At 44.0% G+C, this 24078-nt stretch overlaps 1 protein-coding gene across 1 annotated transcript in view; it reads right to left on the reverse strand.

Moving 5' to 3' along the window:
* The window catches only part of LOC144148724 (short transient receptor potential channel 4-associated protein-like), a 93344-nt gene that overhangs the window by 4349 nt on the left and 64917 nt on the right, over positions 1-24078 (reverse strand). Inside the window, exons 15-22 of the mRNA XM_077680248.1 lie at positions 21491-21543; positions 20140-20167; positions 18399-18491; positions 13929-14019; positions 13720-13860; positions 10838-10952; positions 8422-8531; positions 415-690 (exon numbers count right to left, since the gene is read on the reverse strand). Of these exons, the coding sequence (XP_077536374.1) occupies positions 415-690; positions 8422-8531; positions 10838-10952; positions 13720-13860; positions 13929-14019; positions 18399-18491; positions 20140-20167; positions 21491-21543 (907 nt within the window). The remainder of the gene's footprint in view (positions 1-414; positions 691-8421; positions 8532-10837; positions 10953-13719; positions 13861-13928; positions 14020-18398; positions 18492-20139; positions 20168-21490; positions 21544-24078) is intronic.

Genomic DNA, 24078 nt, shown 5'->3' on the forward strand with positions numbered 1-24078 from the left:
AGCTCCTTAATCAACTTTAAAAAGGCTACATGAATAGCCCTAGGAGTGCCAGTACATTCTAAGTTAGAGAGCATCAATAACACTGGCTTCACGAACATATTGGAAAACCGTACCTCCATGTACAAACCAGCCCAAGGACAGAGGAAATTTACCATCTAACTTTGCTCGACTCTTAAAATTGCTAAGGGCGGGCACCCTTTAAATGCATTCACGCATTTCCTACTCAATATGCCCCATCAAAAAATAAAAGAAAAAGAAAAAGAAGAAGAGAAGAGAAGAGGAGGAAGAAGAATAGGAGGAAGAAGGGGAAGAGGAGGAGGAAGAAGAAGAAGAGGGGGGGGGGGGCAGAGGGAGATAGATATAGATAGAGATAGATAGATGGATAGATAGATAGATAGAGAGAGAGAGAGAGACCTTCTCCAGGGCTGAGCAGTCCTTGTCCTTGTGCAGGTAGTGCTCCTGCCAGAAGTGAAGCAGCTCGAGCAGATTCTGGAGCAGGCTGCCCCCCGAGGAGGCGGCGCCCGTGGCAGCCGCCCCCGAGCCCCCCTGGTCGGCGGCCTCTGCAGGGGCCGTGCAGGCTGCCTTGCCCGCCGAGGGGCCCCGCAGGGCGTGCAGGTAGCTGACCAGGTGGCCCCGCTGCTGGGCAAAGATCAGCAGCACCAGGGCAGTGTTCACGCAGCTCACGTTCTCCTGCACGGGCAGAGCCATTCCGACCGGGTTGGCGGGTCTTCCAACCTCCTCTGGCACAAATCGGACACTGTGTTCGTACACTTGCAGAAGCATCTTATGCGACAATACGCGAGATGACATGGGCCACACGAATGGCTGTTGTACGAGTTGCACCATGCTGCAGCATGTCTGTTGTGTGATGCTTCCTAGGGGAGCGCAGCATTGTTTCAGGTGTAAAGTGCACGTTCAGGAATGAGCTACTGGAAACTGCTTACACACTCACCATGCCCACTTGGGAGTTTCTATGACCCTTCTTGTGCCACCAGTCCCATTTCCAGGGGTGCAATAGCAAAAATAGGATTTGGAGCAATTTTTGGAGCAGGAAAATTTTGGTCCTGGAGCACAAAACTCCAAATTTGTAGCAGGTTACAGGAAAAATATACCTTCATTTTGGAGCACGAAATCCTAAACTTAGAATAGTTTAATACAAAAGACGTGCCAACAATTCTGCAACGGTGCAGACGTGCTTTGGTTTCAGTGGGCGTGGTCCAGCAAAAGTGACCAAGAAATTCTGCAAAAAGCCACAAGGTGTGGTGTATTTGTGCTAACCAGCAAAGCAGGTTCGTCTAAATGCTCAAAGTATTCGCTAGATAGATTAAAAAAAAAAATAACGGAAGAGAATGGTATAAAAACTCCGAACCATATTATTTATTAGTTCTTCTAAATGCCTTTACACCTGACTAGCGCTGACCTAACTGTATACAAAATAGCTCTTCCACCTTGCTCCAATAGATACAAATATGACAAAAATGCTCTTCAATACTTCCAGAAGTTAACTGGTAAAAGATTCATGGCTTGTGCAGACATCACTGGCATATCAATGCTTTGCATTCAACATTTTTGTGTTTGCCAAACTATCGGCGAGCCTGGTCAAGGCTTCCTTCCGACTGCCTCCTTGTTTTGTGGGGTGCGTCGCTCACTAAGCTTACATCATTGCCGCCAGGCCGCTTGCTGTATGTGCTGTACCAGCACGTTTTTCCCACCTGCTCCGCGCACGACCGCATGCACAGATAAGCGAGCTGCTTTCGTTATGGTAAGCAACACGCACTCCGTGCCTCCGCAGCGCACTTGGTGGTCATGAGCAAGGAGGCGGCAGCGAACACCACGTTTGGGTTGCCGACTTTCACGCGCAGTACATTTACAGTAGCGCCAACAAAGCAATGCCACACGTGCTTCCGAGCAGATAGCTGAAGAAGGTCGGGTTGTTGGCGATAAGCCGTACTAGTGTGCTCTTTCTCTTTCATGTGTCCTTTTCACATGCTTAACAATACAGAGGCCACCGCACTCGCGATGAAGTCAAAATCACTAGTCGATCAGTCTCTGCATTTCAGCCGATAGTACGTTAAAGACGGGTGCATACTGACGACACTATGTGCAAGTGAGCTTTGCTACAACAAAAGAGGCAGTGCGTTGGACAGTGCTCCACCACACAGTGCAATGAGTGTCCAAACGGTGAATGTTTTATATACCAGTCGCACGCCAAGCACTTGCCTGTGCTGAAGTCCCTTCACAAGCTTTGTAGCAACTTTAGTTTCAGCATAGGTACAGTGAACTAGAACAGACGTAATGGATTTCATGTGAAGGGCTGTCTGCATGACTGTTGGTATGACTGGATGGACTGGACCACGTACAAGGCAAAGCTATACAGCAACGTTGGTACAAACCTCAGGTTGCCAACGCATCATTCATTGTCCGGTAAAGTTAGCAAAACAGAAATTTTGCACTGAGTTGGTCATTTTGGGTTTTAGAGCAGCTTGGCTCCCAAAAATAAAATTGTATCAAAATGGCGCAATTCACGCAGCTGTCGCACCTGTGCATTTCTTTACAGACAGGACACCTTTTACCCTATTGATGGCACTTGCAGAGCAAGGCCGAATACCTGACCGAAATGAAGTGAAACAAGGCTTGCCATTTAGTAGTGAGGCAGCCTACATAGTAACGTAATGAGAGTACATTAATACTAATAATGTAACGGAATTTTCACAAACTGAAGTCTGTGGCTTTTTAAAAATATGCTAAACAGAAGTTGCCTGATGTATTCATTTCTCGTTTACGTGTTCCTAACATAGTTTGTAGCAGAAATATGCTTGGGCTGTCTCTACCAACCCCACTTAACAATTCATGATGTGCGACACCGCAAATTATAGTGTGGAAACGTAAATAAGGTGGCTGCTGCTGCTGTTGTGAGCAGTATATTTTCACTGTAGTTGGCAGTGATACAGGCAGTCTAGAACTTATAATTTTTAAAGCAGGAAAAAACAACAACAACAACAACAACAAAAAACAAACACAGCAAGCCATTTTAGAGCGCATAAGTCAGTTTCTGAGCAGTTTCAGGACACCAAAATTATAACTTCAGATCACCCTTGGAGATGCAAAAAAGTAAATTTGTACAGCTCCAAGTGCAGTGCTAGATTCTAATGTGCCCTGCAAGCTTCCATCTTTATTAAAGGGACACAGAAGGCAAATAGCAAGTTGGGCTCAGACGAAAGTTCAACTGCCTCAAATCCCTCTCAGCATTTATTCGGCAACGAAAAATGCCTTAATTGCTGAGAAATTACCATTTGTATTATAAATGCATAAATAAAAATATTAAAAGCCTCGGACTACAGCGGAATCATTTGTTCCTTTACTATTTTCAAAATGAACACTTCTGGCACGCCTGCGTATCCTCCTACTGAGGAATTTTGTAGTATAAGGCATTTCAAAATACATTTTACTCACTAAAATAGCTAGCAAAATTTAGCTCCTTCGAGCAACAGATTGATTGATTATGATGTTTAACGCACCGACGCAACACAGGCGATGAGGCACGGCGTAGTGGAGGGCTCCGGATTAATTTTGACCCCCTGGGGATCCTTACCATGCGCCAAGTAGGAATATTCCTCGAATACATGTTTTACTGGTCACATTTATGCAACAAATTTTTACACCTGAACTGCCTTTTTTGTACTAGTGGTTCAGTCATGCAATAGTTTTGCATAAATTATACCATTAAAACGTATTCAAAGAAATTTTTGCTGGATGTGTCAAACCGCTGAAGTTCACGTGTCATCGATTTGCGGAGCGCCTTATTTGGGGACACCCGGTAGGAAGTTACACACAATGTAAAAGGCCCTGACTGGTGCAGGTGCCCCCTATGGGACACCCTCCCCCCTTCCACCCGCCTCAGAAAATAGAAGGTCTCCGCCACTGTATCCATAGGTCAGTTTTTTAAAGGAGAGCATATTTACTTTGACTTCGAGCAACGAGAGAAAACGAAGCTGTTCAATAAGACTGCTGTGACTTTAAGGGGGCAGACTGGTCTTAGAGCTATTTTTTTTTATTTACCAACCAATTTTAGTAAAACAACACTGCATTATAGAGTTTTTTGTGCTGGTTTCAAATCTGCCATTAGATTTTTTTAAAGTTGATTATAGTTTGAGTTAATTAATGATTAATTGCCATTATTTTGGGTCACAGTTACTAAATAACCACTCCATACAGAATGGCAATTACCACGTGGCTAGGCAGACAAATGACTAAAAAATACAACATAAGAACTTTTTTGGTTCAGCTATTTTTTGGCGTTTTACAACACAATGAACTGCGCTTCTCCCGCACTCTGCCAGAAATGGCACGCAGGTGGTGCCAATTGAACACAACAATAATTTTCCAAAGCCTCCATTTGAAAAATCTGTTTCCAACATTATATTCTCCACACATTTCGGTATCAGAAGCAAAAAGACTTACAGTTGTACCTGCTCGGGGTGCCGAGATATCTGAGGACGAAATGCTAGCTTTGCATTGCAAGAAAAGTGCCGTTTCATTATCGAATTCTGTGCTAACTGAGCTGTACAGTGCACTTTAAAATGCTATTATAATATAATAACAACAAAATATCGTGCCTTTTGATGAGGAAATTTACAGACTGATAGAAAAATGGCCTGGAGGCCAAAAATGCCATTTTTCAGAAAACACTTTTTTTGACCGTTTTTCGGCCCATAAGACCCAACTGCCCCCTTAATGGCATACAGCCTAGGCTGAACTGACCTAGCAAAGGCCAAGGCACAGGTTGGCAAGGCACAGATGCAAGAAAAGGAAGCTACAAGCTCATAAAGCATGCGATTACCATAGCCTCCCCCCACTTTTTTCCGAATAAACAGCTTAAATCCGTACTCTGATCTGGAAAGTCAGATCATTCAGGCAGGGATAGCAGGCAGTCCTCTCAACTTTGACCATCAACGACTGCCCATTGTTAATGAAAATTGAGTTGTAATAAAACAAAAATGCTTTAAAGGAGCCATGAAGAGAAAACACAAGTTTGGTTCATTCAAAAGATTGTCTCGTTAGAATCATACTGACACCACTTTTAACGTAAACTTCGCTCAAATAAGCTACATAATTAGGAAAAACGGGAATGGTCATGCGACCCACCAGCTCATTTCCCGCAACTGAACCTATGATGTCACATGAGCTCAGCTCTGCGATTGGCGGAGGCCGGCAGAAGCAGACGCAAATTAGGTAGAGCTTACAAACTAGCCGAACGAGCGATTTGCGCGTAAATTTAGGGCGCATTCTTTACAAAGGAATAAGAATGATGGGACAAACAGTGGAAGTTACGAAAGCACATGTAAACATAGAAGTACTGATGCGTACTGCTGGTTCGTACTGCGCACAGCATGCTTGATTTAGCTGCACAGCACTACGGGGCTTGGGGTTGTCTCAGACGACACTGGCCGATTGACGCAAGCAATGGTGTCTTATGTGACCACATTTGTCGAGCGAGCACTGTTTCAGGGAACGAATATTTTCTCCCAGAACAAAAATCAGCCACGTTTAAATACGGGCAAAAACAAACCAAACGCTTGCCACGGTATGGTGGCGCCATCTAGGCTCGGGAAATGTAAAGAAACGCGGGAACAATTCAACACCGCTATACAGGGTGGAGACAACCTTTCAACCGTCCCGTGCCGCCGCGATTGGGCCAACGTGCTCATTGCGTTGTTCTTTTCGCTTCCCACGAGACCTAGCAACGCGAAACAGACAATATGATTCAAAATTCTTTAGTAAACCGCTTTGCGGCGATAATTTTAGAGCGGTTTTGACACAATGACTTGCTTCGGCGGCGAGCGAGCGACCCAAAATGGCGGCGCCAGCGTATACTTGTCTCGACCCTGTACGGCGGATGCGTGAATGAAGGTCATCTAGGCTGCAGAGCGGTCTGTTCCTTTGATGTCATTGCAGACTCCGAACACAAACGGTTTAGCGGAAAAATAAAAAATTTAACCTAAATTGTTTAATTTCTCAGTGAATGAAGCATCGTTTGTATCCGGACAAGCGCTGGTGGCACTATAAAACACGAAATCTTTCGAATAAAACCAACTTGCATTTTCTCTTCATGGCTCCTTTAAGCACCGTGGTATGTGACCTAGACTGATAATGAAACCAATGTTGATTAACACGGCCAGTACATTACTGAAGTGGAATCGAGCATTCTTTTTCTGAACCAGAGGTTTCTGGAAAGCAAGACGACGAGCACTTATCAACACCACTGCACGGTGCATTCTTCAGATGGTTTTAGGTTACCAGTAAATGCGCATACAGTAAGCAAACAATTTACGTTTGCTTATCTCCAGCTCCACTGAACAGCAGAAGTACACGATAAGAGAAGTTTGCCGTCCCACTACTCTTCCAGTAATTGGAGTGAAAAATGCTACAGCTCCAAGGAAATGCATAGGTGGCCCAGGAAAAATATGCACAGTGGTAGCAATACCAATTGAATGTGTGGTTTGAGAAAGTTGTTGGAGCAAAAACAATTGTATTCGAAGCAATTTTCAGCAGAAATTAATGCAATTTGGCAAAGTTGGTGCATTTGTACAGTGGTGAAAGAGGGCTTGAGCCTTTTGGAGCAGCTCAGGGAACAGGAATAATGCTGTTTTGGAGCATCCTTGGAGCAATAAAAGGGGCGTTCAGGAGCAGGTTTGGAGCGCCAAAAGACGAGTTTTGAAGCAGTACGACTCTGCTTTGGAGCAGATTTCTACAGTGAAACATCATCTACGAGCAATTATTTATTTCTCGTAATTACAAAAAACGAAAATTCCAATAGTTTTTACTCAACATCCAATCAATACTGAGCCAACCATTTTTCCAATGAGTTAGAAATACACCTTTCCATAATTAAAACAACAGCTGGCAGAGCCATAACTTAGAGAAAATAAAGATAAGTGATGCTTTGAATAGCTATGTCTAACTAGACTTCAGACAAATGAAAAATAAATGTTTGCGATATTACACACCAGCACAGTCATGAGAAACAACCCAGAGAAGGCCAGCAGCCAGCAACACGCAAAATGGTCCCCTTTGCACCTAGACTGTTGAAATTTTAACTACATTCTGCACCAAACAACCGGACTCTAGACAAGAAAATAAATAAATAAATAAAACCCTAGGAAAAACTAAGAAAGAAATTAAGAGTAAACAAGATAATTTGATGCACTGCATAACTAAACCCAGACAGACTCCAGAGAAATTAAAAATAAATGCTGATGTTCACAAAACACAAGAGAAAAAAATACCCTAGTGCATTTCTCACTTTTACCTGTGTAAAAAATAACGTGCAATCGTGTTGTGTTTATCCAAACAACAACCGTACCAACAACAACAACTTTATCTAACCTTTCACTTGAACCAGAGCCATGCCTGTTAACTCATCATGCTCAACACAGCAGAACGGCATCAACCTTTGGACTGGCCCACGCACTTGCGATACGATAAAGTGAGGAAGGTCCCACTGAACATCAGTCCTTTTTTTTCCCCCCTGACAATAAGTGGGAAGATTGCAACAACTGCTGGTGAAGACGCATGCTTCATGGCACAGCGCGCTGTGTGGTGAAGCTGTGGTTAGTGGCAAGAGTTAGTGCATTTCAGCACCCCAAGTTGGCTTCCAGGTCCCGTAGAACCGCGCTGCCACTTGGAAACCAGGAAATTGTGACGTGCAACTCAGAGCATTAGTCCTTTAGGGAGTCTGTCGGAGCGCACCTTGTGGTAAAAGACAGCTCAAGAAATCGGTCTACTGCTGCCTGCGCAATGTGACTGGCAATGAACATCGTTGATTTTGATTGTAGGGTTTAACGCGCCGATGCATCGCAGGCGATGAGGCGCGCCGTAGTGTCTGTCGGAGCGCACCTTGTCCGGATTAATTTTGACCACCTGGGGATCTTTAACGTGCGCCGAAATCTCGTACACACGGGTGTTTTTGCTTTTCACCTCCATCAGAAAAGCGGCCGCTGCGGCCGGGAATCGAACCCGCGTCCTCGTGCTCAGCAGGCAATGAACATTGTCTCAGTTTCGCGGCACCACTTGGGAGCAGTTTCGGTGCAATACTGCCTTTTGGAGCAGGATGGCGCAGTAAAAGCTGATTGGCGCAGCTTGGCACAAAATGGCGCAGCACTTCCACCCGTTTGTGGCAAAATAGCACAATTGGTATGGTTGGAAATTGGTGCTATGTGCCATAAAAGCAGACACCGAAAGCTTGTTTCACGGTCATCTAGCAATACATCGCCTCCCTCCTGCACTTCATACACACAGCACACATGCATGCACGCACACACAGTAAGGTCCTAGCAAGGTTGTGGAAAGAATGCCCTGCATACACACTTCAGCACACCTGCACGCAATGTGGGGAAACAAATTTGGAGAGCGTTTGCTCACCTGCGTGAGGTTAGATATGGAGACAAGGGAGACGAGCTTCTTCAGGTAACGGATGCGGTTGCGCTGGTCACCAATGTGGGTCAGCACGTAGCTGCTCCTTTCTGCATACTCTGTAACGACAGCGAGCAAAAGGGTCACACTCTACACTTCTGCAATGCAGCCCAGTCTGCACCGAGAGCATTGCACCATCTAAAATCCTTGCACCGCCATGATAAACAGCACAAAGGTCTCATGACACACAAACTATACTTGCTCAGAAATTTCAACATGGGGTTTGATGGATGAAGCTATATCGGGATTTTGAGGCTTGCCTTGGTGTGGAAAACCACGGATTAATTTGAGTACCATGGGATCGTTAAGGTGCAACACATGAAGTTTTTGTTTTCACCTTGTTGAAAAAAATCTGCCTTATGCTCAGTAACACTTTGACAGACACAGATTACCTTTCATAAAATAATTGCCGACTTATGTCACCTGCAAGCGTGGACAAACATTGACACCTAGTGTCAATGGCTACACCACTTGTAACAGCCGGGCCCACAAGCAGGTTCTATGGAGCCAGCACACAAAGACAACTGGGAAGGATCTCCACATGTCTGACTTTTATACGGTGCAATTCCTAGGACCCGTCTGGGAGGTGGAAAAAAAAACACTGGTGTTTTCATTACACACCGCACTTCGTTAACTTTTTTGCGACCATGGAGAAATGGCTGGTATTGAGTGCTTCCAGAAAAAGTTTTTCTTCTCTTGAGCTACAGGACACATTTAGCATTGCTATGCAGGAAATTGTAGCTTATAGATTTCTCTTTCAAACACACAACAGCAATTTTGTGAAAGGTGCAGTAATTGAGAGTTTATTGGTCAACGAAACAAACAAACAAACAAAAAGTGCACAGAAAGTATATACAAAACATAAATAGGCAATTTTACTAAGCCTAAAAAGAATTGTAGGAATGGACCTTTTTCCAGTACCGGTCCCTCTAGCGGCCGCCACGGCGAACTAAAAATGGCAGTAAGGCACACCCCCAAGAAAGTTTGGCTTTCGGAGAACTCGTGCACAAAATATCCTGGTCCTTCAGCCCCTCCCGCACTGACCCGTCACCCGCACCTTTCACATGAATGTCACGGTAGCAGCAGGCGAACGTTCTCGTGACTAATCTGCCGTGTTCGAAGCCCCCCCCCCCCCCCCCTTTATTTTCGTAACCCCCTCACTGGCAGCCATGTGCTGGCTGGCAGCGTGGTCAGTCTCAAGTCTCTTCGCCCTTTTTCTTAGAAAGCCATTATTGTATGCACGTACGAACCCACCACGATGAGTCCAAAGAGAAAAAAAAGAAAACGTGCAGATTATAGCCGCTCCCTAAGCAGAAAACCGAGGGGCGCGCTTTTGTTTATTTTGCCTGAGGCACCTGCCAAGAATGGCGGACCGGCAGCCTGCGCATGCGCAGATCGCTACTGGAAAAAGGTCCATTCTAAGATATACGAAATGTTTCTACCTTCCTAAGATATGATTCAATATATTCATCAATGTTGTACACGAAGTTCTGGATTTTTGTGGGCCAACCAGTCTAATGGCCCTCAAGGCTGTGCCACTCCACGAAGCCACTCGGGAGTCAGTCTGTCTCCCTAAAATATGCATCCAAGCATACCTGTTTGCGTTCTGACGCAAAATCATTATCACCTCAGTGGTAAAAAACAATAAAAATTTAGCGCTGTTGAGAAGCAGCGCTATTTTACATGACTGCCAGGCTATCTTGAAGGTGATAATGCGATACGGCACAATGCATTTGGCAAAATATCCCCGCTGCACGTTGTCCAGATCCTACACATGAAAGTAATACCACAGTTGTCAGATAGTAGGCACGTTTTGTTTATAAATACAGCGCGAAGTCAAAAATGAACCTTCCCTGGCACCACCTGCTGAAGTCTGAGGCTGTTGAATGGGAAAGTCTTCATCAGAACTAAAATCTGAAGAATCCACATCGTTGCTGAAGTCATCACTGCTGTTGGGGTAAAAAAAATCAGCAGCAGCAGTGGACGAAGTCCCTAAAAACGCTGTCCACTTTTGCAGAGCGTGCAGTGGAACAGAACGCCATTTTCGTTCACCGCTACCTTGTGTTCAAATTTCACTTGCGACGCCGTCTACCCACGCAAAATGAAAAACGGCAACAAAACTGAAAAAGGGGTTTTTAATGAACACGCCAGATGGGATCAGTTGTCCGAATAGTGCCATTTTTACTTTTTGCGGGAGGTTTGAAAATCATTGTTCAGTTGTGAACGATGGCCTATGATGTCGTCGCGAAAGAGTTAAAACTGCACATTACTAGACGGGGGAAAAGCAGAGGGGTATACAGGTCAGTCACCTCGCCCAGATTTGCTACACAGAACGTACCACTGCAGAACAAAATGGAACAATCACCTCTAGTTTCGTAGTCCTCTGATGCAGAGAGGTGCTCCTGGGAAAGGACCAAGCTGCGGACAAACATGTTGGAGTCCACCAGGTAGCCATTGACGAGCTGGAGAAGCTTGCGCTGCTGCATAACGAGAGGTGAAGGCAAAGTTTAACAAAAGGAACCCTCTCTTTTTGAGATGTTTTGGACACTTTCAGGGTGTTTTTCCCAAATGTGCATTAAAAATGAGCAGGCCGAAAATGTATGGGTATGTCAGTGGCATGGCTGAATGGAATAAAAAAATGTGTTGTCATGCCAGGGGCACGGAAAAGGTGAAGTTAGCAAGTCTCACATTTCAGAAGCAACTGTAAAGCCATGGAAATGTCCACCATAGGCCACTTCTTGAGGGGAAAAACAACCTTGAAGGCCAATTAAAGTTTATCACGCTATACTGATCAAAGTTTGTAACAACCCAATTAACGACATCTCAAACTTCCACTCGCATAGCATACTCAAATCATGTTGCCTCATGCTGAAATCCCGTGTGTTTGCAGAGAAATTCTTCTTATTGGTTGCAATAACATGGCCATTTGCACAAACTGATGCAACTCATGGCTCTGCCTACAACCTTATGAGTCATGTGAAAGGAACCCACTACTGATGGCCAGACAAATTTGTATAAAAAAAATACTATCTTTCATTGCACTTGTAGTTGGTGTAATACATGTTAATGAAGCCCATAAGTGACTAATTCAAATATAGCCGCACAACATAGTGAACAGCCGCCAGCACGAGCACTGCTCAACTCAGAACTCAACTGGCCAATTATTTCCGCCTTTACGCGTGGAACAGTTCAACTTAGTAGTATGAAAATGAGTGGCCAGTGGAACTAGGGTTGCCACCTTTCCCCGAGAAAAAAACCGGCCCTTCGGGAGGGAGGGAGGGAGGGAGGGGGGGGGGGGGGGGGGGGTAATAATATATACAATATTTTATTTGTGTTGAAAAAAAAAAAACGCCATGTTTTTGGCATGCGGAGCCATTTATTGTGGCATTTTTTAAGAGAGAAATCAACAGAACCTTTGTACTGAAAGTGATTGAGAGCTTGGTTATTGCTCTGTATGGGCTTCAAAGTAACCGCAATTTCTTACCGCGGCCGCAGCATTTCGTTGTTTTGTTCCTACCCTAGCTCCCCCTCCATCTCAGGCAGCGCACTCGCCCGCGTATTTTCTCTGCTTGCGTGTCTTTGCGCAGCTTGTCGACACATATTTATCGTCTTAGTTGTTGAATTGACGCTTATAAAACGCCAAAACGGACATAATCACGGCACGAAGGCCAAAAAACCGGCCAGTGACGGCCGGTTTTAAGTTTGGACCGGCAACCGGCCCGCTGTTTAAAAAACCGGTCAGGCCGGTCCAAAACCGGGCAGGTGGCAACCCTAAGTGGAACTCCCATTGCAATGTTCCCCAGTGGTGGCGGTTTACTTTGTTTTGTAAGACCCTAGTTGGAGTTTTGACATGGTCGAAACTCAGTCCAAACTCAGACGACAACCAAAGAATTCATCATGAGAAAACTTCGCGTTTAACCATCGTCGTCGTTAGACGGAGGGGTGCATGTTTTTGAACATAATTTCATACATCTCCTCTTTTCTTGCGTGCAAACATGAACCATTATGAATTGTTACGAACTACTATTTTTTTTGTTCCGAAGCTGAACATGGACAAAACTTTTATTATTTATGGAACGAAACAAACCGGTTCCGAAACCGCGCACATAATACTAACCACGGGCATCTTGTGCCAGCTGCTTTAAAGGCCAACTGCACTCAAATTTCACCTCAGCCAAATTTACTTTCAACGGACAGTACATAGAGCCACCAAACCGACTGGGACATGACTGGTAGCCCCGTGAAATGCATTGTTGATTAGTTACAAACGCTTAAAATAGCTCCATCGCAGGCTTTGCTGCACCTGGCGGCAGATCTCGTAAACAGCCATGAAGCAGAAGTGACTTTGCGGCTGGCCAGGGGCTTTTTCCTACGGCCAGCCAGGAAAACAGGTCGACCTCCGTTGGGCACGCTTCTTCTATGTCGGTCGCGGGTTCGATTCCCGGCCGCGGCGGCCGCTTTTCTGATGGAGGCGAAAAGCAAAAATGCCCGCGTGTACGAGATTTCGGCGCACGTTAAAGATCTCTAGGTGGTCAAAATTAATCCAGAGCCCTTTACTACGGCGCACCTCATTGCCTGTGTTGAGTCGGCGCGTTAAACTCTAAAATCAAATCTTCTAGGTCTGCGGCGAGGGCGGAATGTTGTGCACAGGTTTGGCCCGTCGCTCGCTGGCTGGGACGGCTGGAATGTCACTTCAGCCTGGTCACAATGGCCGCACTATCCTTAATTTTGTTTCAAAATATTTGATTTTTGATGGTCGTTTGCGGCATGGATACGCATATTTCAGAAGTCATGTTTCGTATCTTGCAGTCTTAAATTTTAGGCAGACTATTGAAATGACATTTTTCAAGAGGTTCAAATTTTGAGTGCAGTTGGCCTTTAATGCTTTCAGCTTGCTTTGTCAACCATGGATCAGAGGAAGAAACCTCAATTTTAAGCAGTTTTGACTAGCACTGAGTGTCATAGTCAAACCAAATCTGTTTGAGAAGGGCTCTTGTTTAGCTTGTAGAAGAGGCAATGTCCTGTTTACTGATGCGACGTCTTTTCTGATGTCACTGAACTTGCAGAAAATATGACAGCAAAATAAGCTATTCTGCATCACATCCCGCTACCATTAGCTGCTCTAGGCGCCTGCTTCGGGTGAAACTTGCACAAGAAGAAACTGCACACTGCCGCCGATGGAGGATCTTCATAGCAGTGTACTGAAATGAGTAACGAAGGAACGATTTCACTCCCGCCCGCCTTCACCTTTGCCTCCGTGCTGAGGATTTTGTCCAGCTGCCGGAATGCCTTCAGGTTGAATTTGACCAGCTCCCCGAGAAGGTCAAAGCTGCTCTGCAGAACTTCCTTCTGGCGGACATTGCAGTTGACTAGGTTGCCAGCGACCAGCTGCAAGAGGGGGCATCCGCCAGCGTCACACACAGAGCTCAGCAGTGCAAGAAGGAGAGGCTCCACACCTGGAGGAGCCCTCGCGAGAGGAGGAAGTCTTGGTCTGCACTGCTGGTGCACCCCCGCAGGTAACTCTCAATGGCACGGGACAGCCAGAACCTGCACAGAGGGGGAAGCCACAAGGGGGTCAGCCGACGAGCTCTGCCCCCTGCTCCTCCTGGGGGTCAAACGATCAATATTATTTGGACCACGTCACATTTTGGCCGAAGAAGACCTTACTTACCATTATGCCAATTTCGGCAAGTTGGCTGCAAGCAGCCCATCCTGTGTTTAAGTATGCACACTAAGAGCTTTAAAAAGACAGCACTTAACAATCTGTACTATTAGTTTATGTACATGACGTTAAAATATATTTTACATGATTTAACATTTTAATCTATGAAAGTGAAGTCCAGCTCGTTGTGCACAAACTTGCTGGCTGGGCGGACTGGATGGGTTTTAAACTGAACCCTGAAAAAAGCACTTGCGTTGTATTTACCTGGATGCGGGGGACCCATCTGGACCCTGACATTACTATAAAATGCGTGTATATTGCCGTTAAAATGAGCACAAATCCTTATGTAGATTACACGATAACAGACTGACATTCAACGCACACTTTAAACTGCGTCAACACTGACTTTTGAGAGAGAGAGATCAAACTTCCTTAACCTGGAGCTTGAATTCCCAATACAGTAAAACCCCGTTACATGAGACACTCAAGGGGCCCAAGAAACGTGTCTCTTGTAACCAAAATCTCTTGCGTACAGTGTTGCTAACATGGCGAACATAGGAAAGCGAACCAAACCGCTTTCATTCAAATGTCTCTTATAACCAAGTGTCTCCTGTAACGAGGTTTTACTGTAACGCTTGTGCTTTGTGTTCACACCACAAATATTTAGAAAAGCACAAGGGTTTACAAGTGTAAAAGGTTGAAAAGTTATTCTTTCTATTCTTCTCAGTAGTACACCTAGCTAAGCCGTGCTGAAAAAATTACATATGTGCAGTAAAAGCACATACAGACAGAAAGACAGCCATACAGACAGAGAGCAGAATGGAAAGAATAGGATAAACGCAAAATGCATGCCAGAAATGAACAATTCATTCGCAAGTACCATTGCCATGGCACTGTGCGGAAAGTGGATATGATGACACGAAACCTGCAGGCAGCCAAAGCAGCAGAATGTGCACTTCATCCTACATATTCAACATTCACATGCAATATGAAGTAACCTACAATAACAGGCTACGATAACTTTTAATGAAATTATATTTGTTAGCATCATTAATATTGCTACCATCATCATCATGCTTTTCTTTTCCTTACTGGCAACATTACATGAACTCTATTGCCAAAGTTCCTTTATAAGTTGAAAGCTGTTCCTCCAGAAAACAACCGCTCATATTTAGGCGGTAAGGGGTGTTCAACTGGAAAGATGTCTTCAGACTAGATCCAGTAAGACACTGGATCTAGCCTGGAGGAGGAGGAGAAGGAGAAAGTTGCTTTTTTTTTTGCTGGTATGCTGGACACACCACTTCCAAAATACATCCCCAAGAAAGTGTCAGGTGGTACTTCAAGGAGTTGCGGAAAAAGGAGTACCTAAAAGAACAAAACCATGCAGCTTCAAACTTTGCAAGTACTCATATTCCATATGGTTGCACCTGTGGATACACTTAAAGGAGCACTGACACCAATTTTCGGCATTAATATTATTGCACAGTTCGCTTCCTTCACCCAACAGAATACCCTGGCTGAAATATGAGCAGCCTGCGACGCGAAGTTCAATTGGATCTCATTTATCGCGCCGACGGAGCAGCGCGTGGAGCGGCACTCAGCAAATGGACATCAGCGTGACATCACCCCGTGAAGCCAAAAGAAGTGATGTGACAACGCTCGTCAAAAACTACTGACGTCACTTCACGCGCGCGGCCCCACGAGCGGCGAGCGGGCGCAACACCTTCTCAAGCGGGCGCCGGTGACGTCCGTACAAAGTGGCGAGGTCAGGCCGGGATTCTGTCATATGCGCCGTTCGGGATGAAAGCGCGGGAATTGGTTCACCAGACCATTAAGCATCGATAAAAGCAATAAAAGTGCAACATAAAATTTTCGTTGTCAGTGCTCCTTTAAGTTGAAGTGAAATCGACATGAAGCCCACTTTCCATGATTATATGAATTGTTAATTACTAACAATCTGCAAACTTTCATCAAAGTCATACATATGTTTGTGCTTTTAAACTAGCAGGCTGTTTTTTAAAAGGAGTTTTTGCTTCATTGAATCTTTATTAAGGTTAGGACAATAAAGACCATGCACAGTTAATTCAAAGACTGGGCAGCTAAACCTCACTACAAGCTAGCTCTGTGCAAAGTGTTGCTACCATTACTGTGTCATTAATGTTAAGAAGTGCAGATTTCAAATTACCCACTTCATAATGTGGTGTGCCAAACGCTCTGTGACGTACTAAGGAAAGTAGCCAGAACAACACAGTCTGTGTACTGCCTTGATTTCATTGTGCAGAAGCCGGAAATTTGTAATTGGATAATTGGCTTTTCACCATATAAACCATGCAACAGTGTAGCAATGGGCTTCGCGCTTGTTTCAAGCAATAAAAATAACTACCATTGGACAAATTGAGCTCATCTCTCAATGATCCTCTAAGAAAATGACCACAGACATGACCTCTAAACCATTGTTTTTCATTAGCACGCTGTTGCACTGTTATGAGAAGCATTTGGACATGCTGCAGTGCCCTCAGCACTCGTTGCGTCTGCTTCAGACTCATGTCGATTGATTGATTGATTGATTGTGGGGTTAACGCACAGACGCTTCACAAGCGATGAAGCGCACCTTCGTGGAGGGCTCCGGATTAATTTTGACCACCTGGGGATCTTTAAAATGCGCCAAAATCTCGAATACATTGGTGTTTTTGCTTTTCGCCTCCATCAGAAAAGCGGCCATTGCGGCCGAGAATCGAACCCGTGTCCTTGTGCTCTGCACCGCATCGACTCATGTCGATTATGTTTTTGCACTGTAGCTGTTTGTCAGTTTTTGCTGTAAAATAGCCTGGTTCTGTATTTTGACTGCGATCAGCTTGAACTGCAAGCCCGCAAAACCATATAAACTTGCACTCCTTTTGTCAGCATCAGCCCATCACACCAGTCTTACAGCGTCACAAGTTGTGTGCGGGAAAGTAGCCGGTGAGTTGTTACCATTTCTGATTTTACTAGCTACGGCGCGTTTGATTGTTTGCATTAAAATTGGCATGAGTGTTATTCTGAGGAGTCATCCTTTCTTTGAATGGAGTGAGGTTCATGGTCCTGCGGTCCCTTTAGCTGCCACCTCCTAAACACAAGCAAAGATAATTTGTTGCTGCAACACTTGCACAGTATAGATTTGGTATTACACATATGTGGTGCTTGAGAGTTCATTCCAAAAGAAGTAGCACAAAGCTGCACAAGAGCACACTTGCAAACCAGAAGCTTAGAATGCAGTCCATGCAAAATGCAATTAACACATGCCAATCGTGTACAACAAGCAAGGCATCTGTGGTTATGAAACTTGTTGCATGCAAAATTAATTGCACACAACACCAACACGCATGCATAAAAGATCAGAAACATTAAGTCCCCCAAATAAAGTGAAAAAGCAAACTTGCGGTGAATATCTTCAGGGTGGTGGGAAACAAAGCATATGACAGTGGATTAAAAGTCGTGCTTGAAGAAAGGAAAAGGAACGGAGAATTAAACCAAAGCCAAAGAACAGTTGCAATGCACATATGCAAAATAAGCTAACTCAACACACAGTCTCTGACAACTGGTCAATGCAGCTGCAGGTCGAATGCTTCCCAAGTTCTGAAAATGCACAAACTTCTACCGGCCTTAGTTTGATAACAGCGCTAGGACAGGACACAGAGAAGGCGACACTAGACTGGGCGCTGGTCTCGTGTCGCCTTCTCTGTGTCCTGTCCTAGCACTGTTATCAAACTAAGTATGTACCAACAAGCCCGCATTAACACAGCTTTTCCGTTCTACCGGCCAATATAACTTCTCTTCTGCATGCACAGTGTGGCCTGTCCATACAGCTTGAGCCATACACATATCACAGAACAAAGTGCTGTTGCATACCTGCAAGTACAGTTGGTAACAGCTAATGCTGCCTGAATGATAACCCAAGCTGAAGGGCCCTCTACCTCAGCAATATTTTCGGCAGCTTTGAGCGGCTGCAGTGCCACCTAACCGAAACGACATACTCTTGGAAACAGAAACAAAAACGAAGGTGCAAATGGCTATTCACAAACAAGGATAAAATAATATATGTTAACACCTACAAAAATGAACTAGGTTGAAAATTTGCACGTCCACAGCATACACCCATAATGAAACAGCAAGTGCCCCGGAACATAATGAAACAGCAAGTGCCAGCTAGTAATATTAAAAAAAGGCGAAACGTTGTTACATCGAAGGTAACAAGAAGCAACAACTGCCTTGCAATGAGATTTACCTGAAAGTTGAGCTACCGGCTTCCTTCTTCAGCACTTCGACTATCTTGGTGAGCAGACCCTTGCTTCCCGTGCACATGAGGCTGCGTTCAAGGCTGCAAAATCAGGCGTGCACACAGCTTTACGTGCCAGAGCATCAGCTACGAGGCCCACCACTGTTCAAGCCCGTGAATAAATTCATGGCTGCATGAAGCATGCACTCACTGGAAGGGGAACTCAAAACTGGAGCTGTGAGAATACTCGAGTTTCACATCCAAACAAATTAATTACTATGCGAATAATCTGATTAAGAATTCCCATTTTAAATCAGGAATAATTCAACACTTTGTATATTTGAAGAAGTTTGGTACTTCACCGCATGTTGATCAGCTTGATCAACTGTGACTACTTTCTTGCTTAAAGACAGGCAATCTAAATTTGTACCAATTAAGTGAAAATGATTTGAACTGCTACGGCACAGAGGTGGCTAGTGCAATTAATTACAGGCTCCAAAGATTTTGGAAATACACAAAATGAAGAAATCAAAATACTTACACTAAGGTTTCATCGCTACCCAAAACGAACAACCAGAATATGCTTTGCATGCAAATAAAAGTGGCAAAACAGTGCTTGGCCAACATGCAATGACTAAAGTCCCCATATTAAATAGATGTGTGTGTGTGTGCGTGTAATGCCAAAGATGCTAAACACCACCATTATGAGTTTAGTTAAAGCAAGAGCACAGAATAAGGAACGCACAGACTCCACATTGAAATTTTCTGCCTCATACTTTTTCGTGAGAATTCGCTCTAAGTATGCCTCCAAACATCAGGAAAAAGGAGGGCCTGCCTACCTACTTACCCACCCACCAGCCTTTCAGATGTTCAGAGAACATCGAGTTTTCACGTTAGGGTGCTAAAATTACAGATGATGATAATACGAATACCTTCTACAAATCTGCCACCCATTCACACAGAATCGGACTACGGCATATGCTGCTTCCTTCCAGTATGCTGTTTCACTAAGTAGGGAAGATAAGACACAAGCAGTCTAATTTGTTGTGGTAGGCAGTGTTATGGCCATGATTAGTTCAATGTATGATGCTGCCAAGATTAGTTTCAAAACAACGCTACTATGGCACCTTGAAGAATGAAAGCTGGGCTAGTTTTTGTTTGCTCAGCTGGGTGTTTGCCCAACTAAACTAACTGGTAGTACTCGAGAAGAGAGAGAAAAAGGTAGCAGCTGCAACTATGGTATATTTTTAAAAAGCAGCCTTTGCCATAGCATTTAACAACTAGACCGAATCATCCTTTTGAAAAAAAAAAAAATTATTGTACACATACAAAATGGTTTCTATTCATGTGGCGGTGCTTGTGGCGCATGGGGGCTGTCACTATGGCTAGAAAAGGTTATTTACATTGTTTTACAATGTCTGCTGTCAATTGAGCTTTTTACAGTTAGTTCGGTGGTTTGTAGAGGTTTGAGGAAGCTGCTACATCTTTTCAGACACAGGTCCTTCATTCAGCACACATTTATCATTGACTAGTTGTCCTGCCTCTATACAGGGCAGCAGGGCTCCCACTGGCTAAATAGCGAAATGTGTAGTCTGGTTAACCCCAGACTATGTGACGAGGACTACATACTCGTTCATAGCTGCACACAACCCAACATGGCACATCTTCACACTCTCAATTTCAAGCTAACGCCAAAGCACGTTATAAACACACTCTCAACGAAGCTGAGAATTTTGTATCCAATACTCACCTTGGACTTTCAACAGATCTGGCCGATTCTAGAACAGAAAAGCTAATTAGCTTAGCAGTCATCACAAGAAATTAAAATGCTTCCAATGCATACAAAAGAAAGGAAAATGGAGAATAAGGAAGTACTTTTCCCTAATACTAGTATAAAAATGTCATGCAAAAGGATCGACGTTTGGGCAAGTTGGTATTGGTTAAAGCATCTTGAATGGCAGCGTAGTAGACACAACATGAGGGGAAAAAAAAGACGACAGGAGGACGCTGTACTAACAGCAAGTTTTTTTATTGTCATGCAGGTAAGTGCATTGGTTTGGAAAAATTTTTTAAATAATAAATCTAACCACAGCATAAATTGGTATGCCCAGCCTATTTATTGCAATAGCCTGTATTCAATAGCGAGGCACGCATGCAGGCAACCATGTGAGTGCGCCGTCACTGGTTACGTCTGGCTCCGCGGGATGGCGGTACTTGTCCGTGCTAAGCGCATGATATGGGGTTGGACATTCCAAGCTCTAGCCCGCCAAACGCAAAGTAATGCCTCGACACCAATGTGAGTGCGATTAATAACAACTCTGTCGACACCACCGTTGAGAATCGGGTTGAAATGGAGCAGACGATGCACGCTGGTGTTATTTTTTTTCTTCGGCGTGCGGCCGCAGTGGCTAGTAGTATTAACTCTATGGCAGAGGCACAAGCCGTGCCCTGTTCGTGGCGCTTCGGCCTTGTCCGTGGCCATTTCAGTGTTGCCAAGCGAAGAAACTGACAGCTAAAATTTTCAATGAATAACACCTATACATTTGCAAAACCCGTGCTCTATTAGCATCGCAAATGCCTTTGAACCAAACGTCACTAGACTCATATGAAAATGTTATTTTGCTTCACTACAAGTTTTTCAACAGCATTCATTTCTACTGTATTGAATTGAATGATCATTCAATTCAATTGAATTTAATGGGTTGTATGATTATTGCACAAGGATGTTTGAGACAAATGTTACATGGTGTAATTCGTTACATTGAAATTTCGGCAAACAGGACTTCGTTACACAGAGGCTGAAAATACTTGGTGTGCATGCACTTGAAGTTGAAAAAAATTTCGTGGTTCGTTATATCGGGGGGTTTCGTTACATTGAAGTTCGTTATATCGAGGTTTGACTGTGGTGCGAAGTTTGAATGCATTTTAAATGCCAGTGGAGTGCATTTGTTAGCTAAAAACTGCTCATGCTAGGGCTTCAAACTTTTAAAGAAAAAACTAGTCTATAAAAGATTAGCATTTACACCACCTGGCATAAATCTATCAGTGCAAATACACCACCCTTTTGCTTCATGAAGAGGTAACGTTTCCTACCCACTCACCATTTCGTTTCAGCTCGCTGTACTCGCTCCAAGACAGCATCACATGCTTGTACCTGCACGCACAGAATATACTTAACGTAAAGCCACGATAGCAGTTTGCTAGCAAAAACACAGTGTAAGCATTTGCCTTCTCAATATTTCAGTTGAACAGAGAATGCTCTACAAACTGTGCACACTAAAAATTTCCTTGGACAAGGTACCTTCATATATGCCATGCTGAGAAGTACTCACTAACCTGCTGCAAGAACGTGTGCACGTCTCAGCAGAACTTACGCTGACAAGCCAATTCTGGAGGGAGGGAGGGAATTAAAAATGTTTACAGCTTCCCTGTTTTCTGCTGCAGCAATCCATTCTACTGCTCACTTACGTGCACTGCTTCCTGTACTTCTAGTGTTTTTTTTGTTCTTTCCATCCCACTGCCTTTACTGTCTTTACTTGCCCATCGCAGCCTCTTTCGCAAGTGTTGTGATAAGCAATAATACAAATGTATCACAGTCAGACGGCTAAAAGATGCCCACAAAAGCATCAATGATGGCACACATGGATGGTGCCTCCACTATGTATGTCTATGCGCTCTGGGGGTGTGGGGCAGCATACAAAGCAACTCGCACACTCTTCTACTAAGCATGGCTAAACAGCTCTCTCGATACAAAAAGTAAGTCAGATTACAGGCTACAAGACAGTGGCATAGGTACGAGTGGGTGCAAACTGAAAGTGAACATAAAGGGGTGAATGCTGGAAGATCCTGGCTATGCCACTACCGTAAGGAAATAAATTTATCACCATGAGTCCATAACAGCCACATAACTATAGAAGCTGTGTATACAGACACAAACAACGATAAGCTCAAAAAATAACCCAGGCAAGTTGTCTCACCCATTCACTAGTACAACCGAAACTACTCGTTTTGTCACTAGTAATCAGAGGTCGGCAAACTCACTCATGAGTCCACTCACTCAGACTCATTTGGACTCAAACTCACGCGTGAGTTTGAGTTTGAGTGAGCGCGAGGCTAGTGTGGCATGGTGAGTTTGAGCTTGAGTGAGTTTGAGCCGAGTGATCACGACTGAGTTTGAGTCCGATTGAGTTTGAGTCCATTTTGAGTTCTGAGTACATTTTGAGTTTGAGTCCATTTTGAGTTCTGAGTACATTTTGAGTTTGAGTCCATTTTGAGTTCTGAGTACAATTTGAGTTTGAGTCCATTTTGAGTTCTGAGTACATTTTGAGTTTGAGTCCATTTTGAGTTCTGAGTACATTTTGAGTTTGAGTCCATTTTGAGTTCTGAGTACAATTTGAGTTTGAGTCCATTTTGAGTTCTGAGTACATTTTGAGTTTGAGTCCATTTTGAGTTCTGAGTACATTTTGAGTTTGAGTCCATTTTGAGTTCTGAGTACATTTTGAGTTTGAGTCCATTTTAAGTTCTGAGTACATTTTGAGTTTGAGTCCATTTTGAGTTCTGAGTACAATTTGAGTTTGAGTCCATTTTGAGTTCTGAGTACATTTTGAGTTTGAGTCCATTTTGAGTTCTGAGTACATTTTGAGTTTGAGTCCATTTTGAGTTTGAGTTCATTTTGAGTTCTGAGTACAATTTGAGTTTGAGCTCATTTTGAGTTCTGAGTACATTTTGAGTTTGAGTCCATTTTGAGTTTGAGTCCATTTTGAGTTCTGAGTACATTTTGAGTTTGAGTCCATTTTGAGTTCTGAGTACATTTTGAGTTTCAGCACATTTTGAGTTTGATTACATATTGCGTTTTGAGTACATTTTGAGTTCTGAGTAAATAGGAGTTTTAAGTCCATTTGGAGTTTGAGTACATATGAGTAGCCTAGCAGGCAGCTATGGTTGGCTGTTAAATTTCATGCGTCACTGTGGGCTCGGAATTCAAGTTACCTGCGGGTATGGCACCAATCGCGATCTGCATGATCGGTTGGGAGGGAGGTGGTGTCTGATTTTTTTTTGTTTCTTGTAGAATTTTTATGGCCATAAGCACTTGCTGTATACCTAATTTTCGCGGCTGGGCGCGTGAGTGATAATTGACTGGTGATATTCATAAAAAAGGGTTGTCTTAACTTTTCCTCCTGACGGATCCACTAAGAGCGTGGGAAAGGGTGGTGGGAAAGCACACGGCGGCGCTGGCGTGCTGGTTGTTCGCCTGCTACTGTTAACGGCTTGATATACTAGGGGTCACAAAGGAAGAGGTTAGAGCCGGGGGGAAATGGGGGCGGGGGCTGTCCTTTCTACTGTTTCAAATGAATTAGCTGAATTGACTGGGCAGCGCCCCTTAAGACAGAATAATGACCACGTTAGATTGGGTGAAAAGTGAAACTGATGAGGCTAAGGCGTGTAAGGTATCAAATGAAAGGTCCGGATTAACGGAATCACGCGGGGTAAATAAAAAAAATGCTTCCTGATTGTAGTCATCAGGCAGTCATAATGAGTCATAGATTGGGTTAAAATTCAAAATGACGCTGCGAGGGCATGTGGGGAATCAAATTCAAGGTCTCGATGTGGGGAATGATTCGGGACGAACATGAGATATGGATATATCATGACGTAGTCATGGTAAATCAAAGATTCGGTTAAAATTCAG

This window comes from Haemaphysalis longicornis, unplaced genomic scaffold, assembly GCF_048455015.1.
Source record: "Haemaphysalis longicornis isolate Haplotype H1 unplaced genomic scaffold, Haemaphysalis longicornis Haplotype H1 scaffold_1, whole genome shotgun sequence".
NCBI classification, from domain to species: domain Eukaryota; kingdom Metazoa; phylum Arthropoda; class Arachnida; order Ixodida; family Ixodidae; genus Haemaphysalis; species Haemaphysalis longicornis.